Raw genomic sequence first — 12,161 nt, forward strand, 5'->3', positions numbered from 1 at the left:
CTAAGCTAAAAACGTTTCTCTTTAAAAAGACACGCCTTTTATTTTATCTTTTTATCCTGTAAGAAAACACTACCACCTTGTGTTTGCAGTACTAATGCAATGCTAATAGCCTGAAAATCCAAATGCAATTATTGATTGTGCGCTGTTACTTTACTCTCAAGCTAAAATGCACAGATCCTTGTAATCCTCAGTTGAGAAAACAAGTGGTATTTTGTATTATTTTCTTCTTTTGCATGTAGGAGTATATCAGATAAGCAGACAAATCAAAGCTCATGATGGCAGTGTATTTACTCTCTGTCAAATGAGGAATGGGATGCTACTAACAGGAGGTGGGAAAGACCGAAAGATCATTTTGTGGGATCATGATTTGAATCCTGAAAGGGAAATCGAGGTAAGAAGGCAAGAGTGACAAGGATGTTGTATTAACAAGGTATGATCAGCAGTCCTGAGCCTTCCCCTATTCCTTACATTATCTGTGGTTAGGATGAAAGCATACTTTCTGGTTGCTATCTTTTTAAGTGGAAGATGATGTTTTGTAATAAAAGTGTATCAATTTGCAGCCTAGAAATGAGCCCACAAGATCTATTTTTGGGGCTTAGTTTCTTTTCTTCATCCTATTTTAGAGTATTAACTTTAGTTTTGCCTTGTGTTTTTGTAAAGTTTGCCTATCTGCATAAGGGCAGTGTTACCAGGATTTGAGGATTTTGTCAAGCTTTTTACATTAGAGGAATAATCAGTAGGATATGTATGGATACTCTGCAGAAATTACTTATATTGAGGAACTTTTCTTGATTTTATCTAAAAAAAGCATATATTTAGTGAAAATGTATGCATGTGATTTGTCTGTATGGCAGTGATGAGGATAAACTGGAAAAAATTGTACATTGTGGATTTAACAATACATGGTGTTTTTTCCCTTATTAGACAACCTCTGGAAATAGTTTATTCTCAGTTTTTCTAGCAGTGATTTACTCCACATAACTTGTGTCCATTTATAGAAACATTCTGATGGAACTGAACATGAATGTTAGGGAAAAGAGTTTGTTACTATCTCAAGTCCACTACTGACCATTAGAAAGCATGTCTGAGTGTTTGTAATTGCTGAGTTATGCTGTACAAGCTATAGCTATTTCTTTTTTTTTTTTTTTAGACAAATATAACCAGAAGCCCATCACACAGCTTTCTGAACAATTATTTTCTGTCCTGTAAGGCTAATATTAAAGTAAGCATGTCATTTAAGCAAAGCCATTTAGGAAGAAAAAAATATACACAAACAACAACCCACAAATGCCCACCATAAAATAAAGCAGTGTATGAGAGTTCAAGCTTGCAGTAAACAAACTCAGTAAACATAGAGTCATTGCTGACATAAGACATATGAACATATACTTAAGGTTAATCATGAAGCGTTAAGATAATCAGGAAGCATTTACTGTGGGCTACAAGAATTGTCTTAATTTTCACAATGTGTTTTAGAAAGTAGACAGTAACTATATGTATTGTTCCCATCCTTATGAGTTGTAAGAATGTGAAGTGCATTTATTTGGTGTATCTGATGCTTAAAAATCAGTACAACTTCATTTATTTATTTATTTATTTATTTATTTTCTGTTGAGATGTATTAAAAATAGAATAATTCCAATTGTTCTGGTGTGAGGTCCTGTTGTATCTAATGAACAAACAAATGAGGTGAGTTTAAGGTCAAGTCCTTGCCTAGTGCATACTTGATTAGATTATTCCTTCTTTCTAGGAGAACTGCTGTTCCGGTACTGTTGTGCACTATTTATGGCCTTCAGAACTAAGTTCCTGTTAAGATACATGATGTGGCTTTAAAAAATGTTTCTCTTCCTAGGTTCCTGATCAGTATGGAACAATACGAGCAGTGGCAGAAGGAAAAGCAGATCAATTTTTAGTGGGTACTTCACGAAACTTTGTTTTACGTGGAACATTTAATGATGGTTTCCTAGTAGAAGTACAGGTGAGCAAAATGATTTCTTGAACTATTACCCTAAAATTCCAAGACTTTCCCTGATTGTGTGTCAATCTGAGACTTCTTATTTTATTCTTAATCAAATCACGTGTGTTCTTTTCAGGGACATACAGATGAACTCTGGGGACTGGCATCGCATCCTTTCAAAGACTTATTTTTAACTTGTGCTCAAGATAGGCAAGTGTGTATGTGGAACTCTGTGGACCACACACTGGAATGGACCAGGCTGCTAGATGTATGTCAACCCTTCAACGTTAAATATAAAGCTGGAAAATAGGAAAAAACATTCATTTTCTGAAACATCTTTGTCCCATGTGATTGAAAGAAGCAATAATCCTATAACTGAGGCACTGAAGATCCATTCAGAAGCTTTTGATAAGCTTAACAAGGTTCTTTAGGTGTTGTATATGCTCTAATCTGGTTAGTCTTGTCCCAAGCCATGCTAGTGATCCAGATCAGAATGAAACTCCAAGTGCTTTCTGCTTGTTGCAGTTCAACTTCCCAATTATTCAAACTATCTACAAAGGCTATAGGTACAGATGTGACAGGTTTGGTTTTAGAAGTCCATCCTTACAGTCATTGTTCATATCATATTTTGGTTAATGCTATCCTATTGTTTAGACAAAAGCATCTTTTTACTAAGATATTCGGCTTTTTACTTGTGAGAAGGTCATGTAGTATATCAGTGATCCATTAAAGGAAAGTCTGTCTGCCAAGTAGTTTTTCACTCTGTCGGTTCACCTTAGGTTTTTAAGGTTTATTTGGAGTGTAAAGCAGGTGGGCAAATGATGTGTCTGTGCCTCCCTACATAGGAACCGGGGCACTGTGCTGATTTCCATCCCAGCGGAGCAGTGGTTGCAATAGGAACACACTCAGGACGGTAAGCAGGCATTGGTTAAGTTGTAATAAGAAGTTTAACGGAGATTCACAAGAGTTGTAGTATCAAAGCAACAGAAAATATATATATATATATATGTTGCTTTTTATTCTTCTGCGTGGAGTGAACTACTCTAAAAAGTTGGGGGATGGGACAGATCTTTCTTACAGGATGAAGATGGAGACAGAAGGATTATTTGACTGTTATTTTGGCTGTTGTTTTTTCTTTTCTACTTTTTGTACTAATCTTCTGTGAAAGACCAAGCCTTTGGTTTTATTCTTGTTGTGGTTTTTGGTTTTTTTTTGGTGCTGGAAGGGTTTCATGAGCTTTCTGACTTCCTGAAGTACCATATCTATTTTAATTGTGTGTGTAACGTCAGTTGGTAAGATAAGACAGGTACAGTACAGATCATTTCTCCTTTCCAAATCAAACACGCTTGTAACCTTTTAGATTGATCTAGAGTTCCAAGTGAATGGGCTAGTATTCTGATTTTTCTTTTTTTTGTGTGTGTAAGACAAATGTTAGCATGGCACATTTCTGCAGTGAAGTGCTGTTGAGCTGTTCATATTCATCCCAGAACTGTTGCTTATTTCAAAACTGTCAAAACGCAAGCCAGGACCTTTAACTCAGGCATCTTTTTGTGGTGGAAAAAAATTGTCTCAATTCATATCCAAATTCTCTTTGGCTCAGTATCATCTCTCTTGAAAGGAGTCCAGTGTAGTGGAGTTCTAACAAGTATCAACTAAGAGAAAAAAACAGGATATTCATAGCGTTAGAAAGGTTGGAGGAGCAGCTAGGAAATCTGCTGACATTTTAATTCTATTTCTTACTTATATGTTAGTAAAATGACACATGTAAGAAAATTATTTTGTTTTTTGTTTAATCTGCCTCCTGTAAATTTTTTTATACCTAGCAACATGCCTAAAAACCATTTAAAATTTGGTTTGAAAAACTGCTGATCATATGCAACAACCTTTAACTTTCCTGGAAAAATCTAGATGTTAAATATTTTTCAAGATGCTTCTTTATCCAAAGTTGATGATACAGTCTGCAGTCAATTCATTAGGTACAAAATCAGACTGGGAAATCTAGTGTACCATTCTAAGAAAAATCTTACTCAGTTCTTGTACATTTGATTTCCGCATTGTGCCTTTCAATGTTTTCATTTCTTTTTAATTATAGCATTACACTGATTAAGTGCTTCTACCTTCATTAAACAGAGCAGAAGGTATTGGAATAATAACACTTGAGGTAGAGAAAAAGAAGATCAAGCTGTATTGCTTGGTAGCTACTAGGCATTTTAGAAATCACATCAAAGCTCAATCAAGGCAGATTGAGCAGTCGGAGCATTCAGTCTGGTGTTTGCTTTTGGCTGCTTTGGTTGTTTTCTTTCCCTGCAGCATTTAACATCATTTTTCAATTCAGCACTTCTCAATTTAAATTCATGTTATTTAAATTACTTGAGAAGCAACCTACTTACACTGTATTGGGTGAGTTTATGTCAGTGGTCTTTTTTCTTGCGGGGGTTTTTGTTCAGTTGGTTGGTGATGGGTTTTTTTGTTGGTTGTGTTGTTTTTTTTTACTAAGTTCTTACAACCAAGCAGTTACATTTTTGCCTTTCTTTTGTTCCGAAATTACACGATTAGGGATAGGTTAGAGACACAAATTAAACTGAAGTGGGGGCCTGGTAAGTGTAGAAGCAAATGAGAAATGGAGGGAGTTGTGAATCCAGATAAACAGAACAGTTTAAGATTTACTGACTAACCGCCGGCATCACGCGGTGCTTTCTGCGCCAGATAATTCGTTCTAGGGGAGTCATTTCCCAGAGGAATGGGGTTGCATGATAAATTTTGATTACTGTAAAAGAGGAGAGTCAGGCCTATAACAAGTCATTTAATAACTTACTCAGTTTGCAACCCAAAAGGCATAAAGCAAATGTTAAATGAGTCTAATTTGTTTAGGATTCAATAAACCCAAACTTTTGTGTGAGTATTATTGCAGCTCTAGTGCTGCTTTGTTTCTAGTACAGAGGTCATTGAGGCAAGGATTAGGAATGGAGCACTGACAAGGTTGGGTTTTATGGCTGAACTTGTGATATCTGAAGAAAACTGAATTTTCTGCCGCTTCCTATTCTTGTCTGTAGTTTCACGACATTGTTTTTATCAGATGAACACATCATGTTTCTGGAGTAGTTTTCACATACCTGTGATGTATTTCTGTACCACTATCCCTGTTGGGACTGTCTGTACATGGTCTGCTGCAGGTTTTGTTCCCACTTCTTTGGTATTCAGTTGTCAGTGACTAAGCCTGGTTAGGAGATAACTGATATATTTTTGTTGCTGCTGCTGTTTGCTGGAAGTGCAGAGCTGAAGAAACCAATCACTTGGGTGATTGAAGGGAACATGTTTGATTCCAGATTGCAGAAGCACAAAGAAGCAGCTGAATTAGATGTGACCAGCAGTTACTTTCCTACATAAAAATCAAAATGTCATGGTACACTGTTTCTATGGTCAACTCTTAGTATCTTTTATTCAGGAAAAACTTTGGAGAAAGACTGGTGTCTCAAAATACTATATTTTAATGCCAGTGAAACTCAGTGTGCATTCTTAAGACCTTTCTTGTGTTTCATACTACACAATACAACTTCTGTGCTTGCATGCTTTTCCAACCTTTGAAATTATTTAATTTTTCAGAAGAAACATTAGCAGGTGGGTTACCAGCTTCAGGTAAGAACCTCAAATGGGTTCTCTAAAGAGCCAGCTTCAGAGCCAGAATGAGAGCCCTGTCCCTAATGCAGGAGCACTACTGTTCTCATTGGATATTTTGGGATGCAGCTGGCCGGCAGAAGCACGGCACAGCATGGCATGGGAAGGGGCACCTAGCTGCTGTGTGAAAGAAGGAAGCTTTTGCTTATTGCTGGGTTCATAATTTGGTTTTATTACCAGGCACCATGATTGCTGCTTGGAAGACATAAATAGGCATAATGTTCTGGCATCTTGCCAGATAGACAGATTTTACCATATAGCATCAAAGTTTTCTGGTACAGGAAGAGCTCTTCCTAAGCAGTCTATATGGTATAAGTACACTATCTCATTCTCATTTTCCCCCTACCAAATGTATATGTTTTTGTTTTTTTTTTATTACATTTGTTTTTCAGTATCTGTACCCTATCCCAGTTATCAGTCAGGTATGAAAGAAATAACGTTTTACTGTAATATTTGACCGGGACAAAGGGGTGGTGTTTGAACTGAATAGCAACTTCGATTGCATTTAGATAACTTGGAAAGCTTCAGTTATATAGATTGGAAGAAATCAAAAGACTGCATTTTGGCTTACAGTACTGTGAAGCACTGAGTGTGGTTTCTGCTGCTGTCCATTGAGAACATATGAGCTGTTTTCCACTGGTTCCATCTGCCTTGCACAAAGACTGCTCAGCAGTCAATGCCATGTGGGGCTGTTTTTTTCAAGTACATGTTATTTAATTTCTTTCTGTCATGTGGTTCTCTAACCACAGGCTGTTTTTAAGCCATCAGGACCAGGCCACTTTCCAGGTGCCAAGCATCTGGACTCTGGAACATGAGCTGGAACCTCACCTTCATCCATATAAAGCAATCATGTGTGCTGCTGATCCTTGAGGATTATTCTAGGCTATACAAGTTGGTTTTGGAGTAGACTATGTTTCTTTTTCCCTTGTGTTTGCTGTCATACCCGCAGTGTGAGCTTGCTGTTTGATGCTGGGTGCATAAGCTTGGCCACTGTGTGAACAGTGCTGAGATTTGAAGTTCTAAGCACAGAAATTATATTATGATGACAAATTTAATCTATTTAATCATGTTGACATCTTCTGTTTTCATCACATGCATGTGTGTTTGTGTATAAATATATTTAAAATTAACTTTTGTTGTAATTGTCTAGCAAAAGTTTGCTGTTGTTATTAGGAGTTAAGTGCTGTTGTGAAAGGTTTTGTTTCTGCTGATCTTTCTCATTTTGTTCTCAGGGGATTTTGGGCATCTATGAACTTTTTCAGTGTGCCATACAGCTAATACTGCAGTATAGAAGTTACTGTTGAATAACAAACCAAATAGAATATGTTTTCTGTACAGGACAAACAAGAGTACGGTGAAAGTGAAAGTGTTTTTGACTCTCTCCTAAACCTACTGTGCATTGTTATTGTTTTTCACCTTTGCTTCATACAAATCAAAAAGTCAGATTTTAGATCAAAGCCATTCTTCAAAATGGAGAATTAGAAGTAGATTCAAAATTCAGCTGTAGCCTCAAGGCTTCAAGGTGCTAAGGCGCCAACAAGTTTTCTATCCAGAAGCACGTTTATGGGCCAGGAGACATTTTAGTGATTACTACAGTGTTTAAGGGAGGGGGGAAAAAAATTCAACTGCATTTAAATATGTTAGATGTTTTTCAGTGAAAATTGTGCTATGAACCAGAAAAGCATTCTATTGAAAACAGATGTTTGCTGTGCTGCCCTTGAGGGCTAGTGTGACAAGATGAAACAAGTCAGTGATTATTGTACTTTTGCTTGCTGCTTTTTTTCTTTCTTTAGTGGACATGGAACTCACTGGAATTCTCCTCTGTCTAGGTGGTTTGTTCTGGATGCAGAAACAAGGGATCTGGTCTCAATACACACTGATGGCAACGAGCAGCTCTCAGTGATGCGCTATTCAGTAGGTAGGCAGACTTGTGCATTCAGAATAACTGTGTGTTTTAGTTTCTGTTGAATGAGATGTTTTTTGTTCTCTTAAGCTGTGTTCAACTACTCTCCAGTCACTAAAACAGAGATTTGAAAAAAATAAACTGCATTAGGGTGCTTAATACCTGAATAATAAGCATAATAATAAATGAATAATATCTGTATATTTGATTGTGTATTTCTTTTTTATGTACTTAATCTTGGAGTTTTGTAACAGCAGACATTGTAGTCTCCTTTCCCAGCCTTTCCTTCACATTCATCTGTTCTGTTAGCTTTGTTCCCAGAAAAATTAAGAATTCTCATTTAAAATAGTTGGCGTGTTAACAGAAGAGGAAAAAGCTTCATGTTAGCATTCAATCTATTCAGGCTGTAAAATAACATTTTAATAACATTCTCAGTTAATTTTTCAGGTTTAGTAATACAAAACCATAAAACTATGTTTAGACCTATCTGACACTCAGAGAGTTGTTTGCTAAATATGTACTACGTGATTACATGTACTCCAAAACAGTACTGAGTCTCTTCCCTTGGAGGTGACGTGACAGATCGGCAGAGGAGTTCTCTGTTAAAACTGAGTAGAAGAAGAATCTCCTAAATCTGTTTCTTGTTTGCTTTTGGATAATATGCACTGTCAGTGAGTAGAATGCTCCTCTGTTGCTGCCACTTCTGCCAAGCACAGTAATTTATTTCAAACCACTGTTGTTCATCGACGCTACAGAGGTATTTGTGACTCAAGGCAATCTTGACCACATTAACCATCTTTTTTCAAATGCAGGTAACGCTGATTAAAAAACTACTTACAATGACTGTATGATCCACGTGCTGTTTAGACCTTATTTCGTGCTAATTTATGTGAAATCCACTTCCCCCACCCCTCTAAAAAAAAAAAAAAATAACACCAACCCTATAAATTTGGAGTAAATGCTGTTCTGCATTTTTAGTAATACAGAAAACTCAAGCCTGCCTTCTGTCAGCGGTTTCCAGAAATGTAGTGCAATCTGAGGATTTGTACTTTGTCTATTGGACTTTAATCAAAAAGAGCAAAGGCGAAAGGATTTGTCCAAAAAACTTACTCTCAAAGTAAAAAGATACTAACTGAAAATCAATATAAACAGTTACATATCCTTAAATACCATTTGTAAGCAATAGCTTAATTGAGACAATTGTCTTAGTGATAAATTTGAAATTGTTAAAATTTGAAAAAGTTCTGTTAATTTATATCAAATATTTTAATTTTCTGTTATAGATGGCACCTTACTTGCAGTTGGATCCCATGACAACTTTATTTACCTCTACATAGTGACAGAAAATGGAAGAAAGTATAGCAGACACGGAAAATGCACTGTAAGTTTTGGAGCAAATATAAACAATTCTTTTTATGTTTTGATGTTATATGCAAGCTAAGGTTTTAAGCAGTGGAACAAAAAGAAATTTTCTAGATTGATGTTTTTCCACTTTTCATTTTGATTATAATTTTTACATCTTTTTCAGCGCTTGTTTAATTTTAAACTTCATTCTAATGCGTACTGCAACTGTTAGTTTTCAGGTGAACACCTTTGCATCAAATTGCCCACGCTATTAACTGTTCTTTGAAATGGGAAAATAACAGTAAGGTGCAGAAATGTCTTTTTATTTATATGCTGAAAGTCTTTCTGGGAAAACATTTCACTTGTTTGGGATTATTTTTTCAAAGAATCATAAAATGGCTTGGGTTGGAATTGACTTTAAAGACCATTTAGTTCCAACCCATGTCCCCCAGGCAGAGATGCTTCCTATAGATCAGATTGCTCAAAGCCCCCATGCAGTGTGACCTTGATGGGGCCAGAGATGGGGCATCCACAGCTTCTCTGGGCAATCTGTTCCAGTGCCTCGGTACCCTCAGAGTAAAGAATTTCTTTCTAATATCTAATCTAAACCTTCCCTCTTTTAGTTTACTGCAATACCCTTTGTAATCCTACCCTCTTTTATTTTATGGGCATTACCCTTTGTCCTGTAACTACACTCCCTGGTAAAGAGTCCCTCCTCAGCTTTCCTATAGGCCCACTTTAGATACTGGAAGGTCTCTGCAGAGTCTTCCCTAGGCTGAACAACCCCAGCTCTGTCAGCCTGGATTGTGTTGGTTCAGCAGGGCCAAGTGCAGGGTCCCACACCTAGACTGGGGCAATCCCAAGCTGGGCAAAGAATGTATTGAGGGCTGCTCTGAGGAGAAGGACTTGGGATTGTCAGTTGATGAAAAACTAAGTATGAAAGGGCACTTTCAGCCAAGAAAGCCAGCCATATTCTGGGCTGTATCAAAAGCAGCGTGCCCAGAAAGTCAGGGAGGTGATTGTACCCTCACTGTTCTGCCTTTGTGAGACCTCACTTGCAGTACTGCATCCAAGTCTGGGGTCCCTAGCACAAGAAGGGCATGGGGCTGTTGTAGTGGGTCCAAAGCAGGACCACGAAGACAAGCTGAGCATGTGGCCTATCTCTCAAGTCCAGGTCCCTCCAGTGTGTTGAGCATACCAAACTGCTTGATGTCATAGTTCTTGCTATGTCCCTATTGATAACGTACTTCTTGGACCAAAGTAGCATTAGATTGATGCAATTTCATTAGAGTATATAATTTTGGAGACTGCAAATAAGCACTATTTTCAGCTCGTTTTTTTATTACAACATTTGGAATAATACCAGTGAATTTCTGGCTCACGGTAAATAAATGCAAGTGTTGTGCAAGTAATGAAGTTTATTTTAGTCCTTACATTTACGTGATGTCCCAGTGCTAAAAAAGATTGGTTTCAAAAAAGACATAGGTTTTTTTTCACCCTGGCTTTGGTTCAGCCGTCTCTCTAGGTTATTGGGAATATTTACATAATGAACATCTGATCCTCAGTGGGATTTGTAAATGATATCACAGAACTAGGCTCACATATCAAATGTGGCTTTTGTTGTGTTCTTTTTTTAAAGAATGCATCCCCTCCTCAAAACATTTCTCATGTGTTTATAATCAGTTGGATTTCTTTAGTTTTAAAAATAAAGAACCTTCTCAAGCTGTTTTCTTAATTTGAAATTGGGTGTGAGAGAACTATAAGCCTAAACTATGCTTTGTAATATGTTATGTTGGTAATCTTTGTTACAGAATTCACAGTGGAACCTGCTGGGGGTGGGAAACAGCTGGTTATTGGCAAGTCCTTTAGTACCACATGTAGTATCTTTGAGAGATTTCCAGTTTCCAGGTCATTTAGCTGAGGACACCCCATACCACCCAGTCCACACTGTTTGAACACTGGGCATGCTGGGGACTCCTTTGGGCCACTGTTTTTTCCCCAGCACAGCATTTTAGGTACACAAGATAATATCACTAATGACTTCTAAACTTTAAATGCATAATATTTATCTTGCAAAATGTCCACCAGGTTGTCCAAGTTCTTTGAAGATTTGTGAGATCATTTATTTCTTTATATCTTGTTTGTTGCTTTCAAGAGAGAGAATACTGTAATTTAAACCAGCATCAACTGGTTTTCAGGCTCCTTGCCCTTTTGTTGTGGGACAGTATTTCAGAGAGAAATTAGTTTGTTGATAATGCCACTTTATTTCAGTAGCAAATGTGTTAATAAGCAGCCTCATAATTCCAAATCAGCTGAAAATATTGATCAACTACCAGTTTTCTGTGCACTGAGGATGGTGAAGCTGAGCTGAAACAGAAAGTAACACCCCACTGGAAAGTGTTTCACTCCTTCCCTATCCTTTTAGTCCTTGTGCACCCCAAAACTGTTTCAGATATGCAGCTTCTCTTCACATGTCTGTCTGCCTAACATGGGCTGTAAAAATTGAGGTGGAAGAAATAAGCATTTTTATACTCAGACGTGAACAAGAATTTGTGTTTCAGTCCTGATTTCTGTTAACTGTTCTTTTTCAGCCTGAGCAACTGCATGTAGAAGCCAAAATTAGCAGCCTGCTTTCTGTTGAGGCTGAGCTGCTCTGACCCTTCCAGCCCAAGCGGATGGCAGCAGCCTGTGAGCTGACCAACTGCATTGCAGGGATACTGGTTGAGTTTTACCCACCCCTGTGCCAGAGGGCCAAAAACAGCTTGATGTGAAGCAGGGTGGCTCCCAGGAGTGCTCAGGACCTGGGGAAGTCCTGGCAACGACCTGGGTACTGGCACTGTGATCTTTTGGCATTCCTCTGTCATCCAGTAGCCTCACGAGTGACCTCCAAGTAGTATGACTCAGTCCTCCTGCTAGTCAACTTCTGGTTGTTTCTTCCAACTTGAAAACATAGTTTGAATACTTTCAGAAGGATTTTATCTACTGAACCAGCATCAGCTTGTGTATAAGGGCTATATTCCCAGTGTTAGATTTAAATCCCCTTTCAGTCATGGTAAGGCTTTCTGGGGCTCCTGCAGAGGCATGGCTGTGACCTGTAGCATATCTCCGCAGTGAGCGGTGGTGATGGCTATGATCAGAAGGAATTCCAGATTAGCTGAAATGACTGCTTTGGCTTGTGCAGCTGTTTTTCAAGGGCTCCAGTTATGCAGACAGCAACGTGGAGGTATGGGCTAGGTTATGAACTTCCTATGTGTCAGCAGCTCAAGGCTGGCCAGAGCTGTC

At 37.9% G+C, this 12,161-nt stretch overlaps 1 protein-coding gene across 7 annotated transcripts in view; it reads left to right on the forward strand.

Moving 5' to 3' along the window:
* EML4 (EMAP like 4) overlaps positions 1-12,161 on the forward strand; it is a 147,394-nt gene that overhangs the window by 123,804 nt on the left and 11,429 nt on the right. For all 7 annotated transcript variants that reach the window (XM_015857492.2, XM_015857493.1, XM_015857491.2 and 4 more), the window contains 6 exons: positions 240-391; positions 1,853-1,978; positions 2,094-2,225; positions 2,803-2,870; positions 7,462-7,550; positions 8,819-8,916. In XM_015857492.2, the coding sequence (XP_015712978.1) occupies positions 240-391; positions 1,853-1,978; positions 2,094-2,225; positions 2,803-2,870; positions 7,462-7,550; positions 8,819-8,916 (665 nt within the window). The remainder of the gene's footprint in view (positions 1-239; positions 392-1,852; positions 1,979-2,093; positions 2,226-2,802; positions 2,871-7,461; positions 7,551-8,818; positions 8,917-12,161) is intronic.

This window comes from Coturnix japonica, chromosome 3 (assembly GCF_001577835.2).
Source record: "Coturnix japonica isolate 7356 chromosome 3, Coturnix japonica 2.1, whole genome shotgun sequence".
Classification (NCBI taxonomy): domain Eukaryota; kingdom Metazoa; phylum Chordata; class Aves; order Galliformes; family Phasianidae; genus Coturnix; species Coturnix japonica.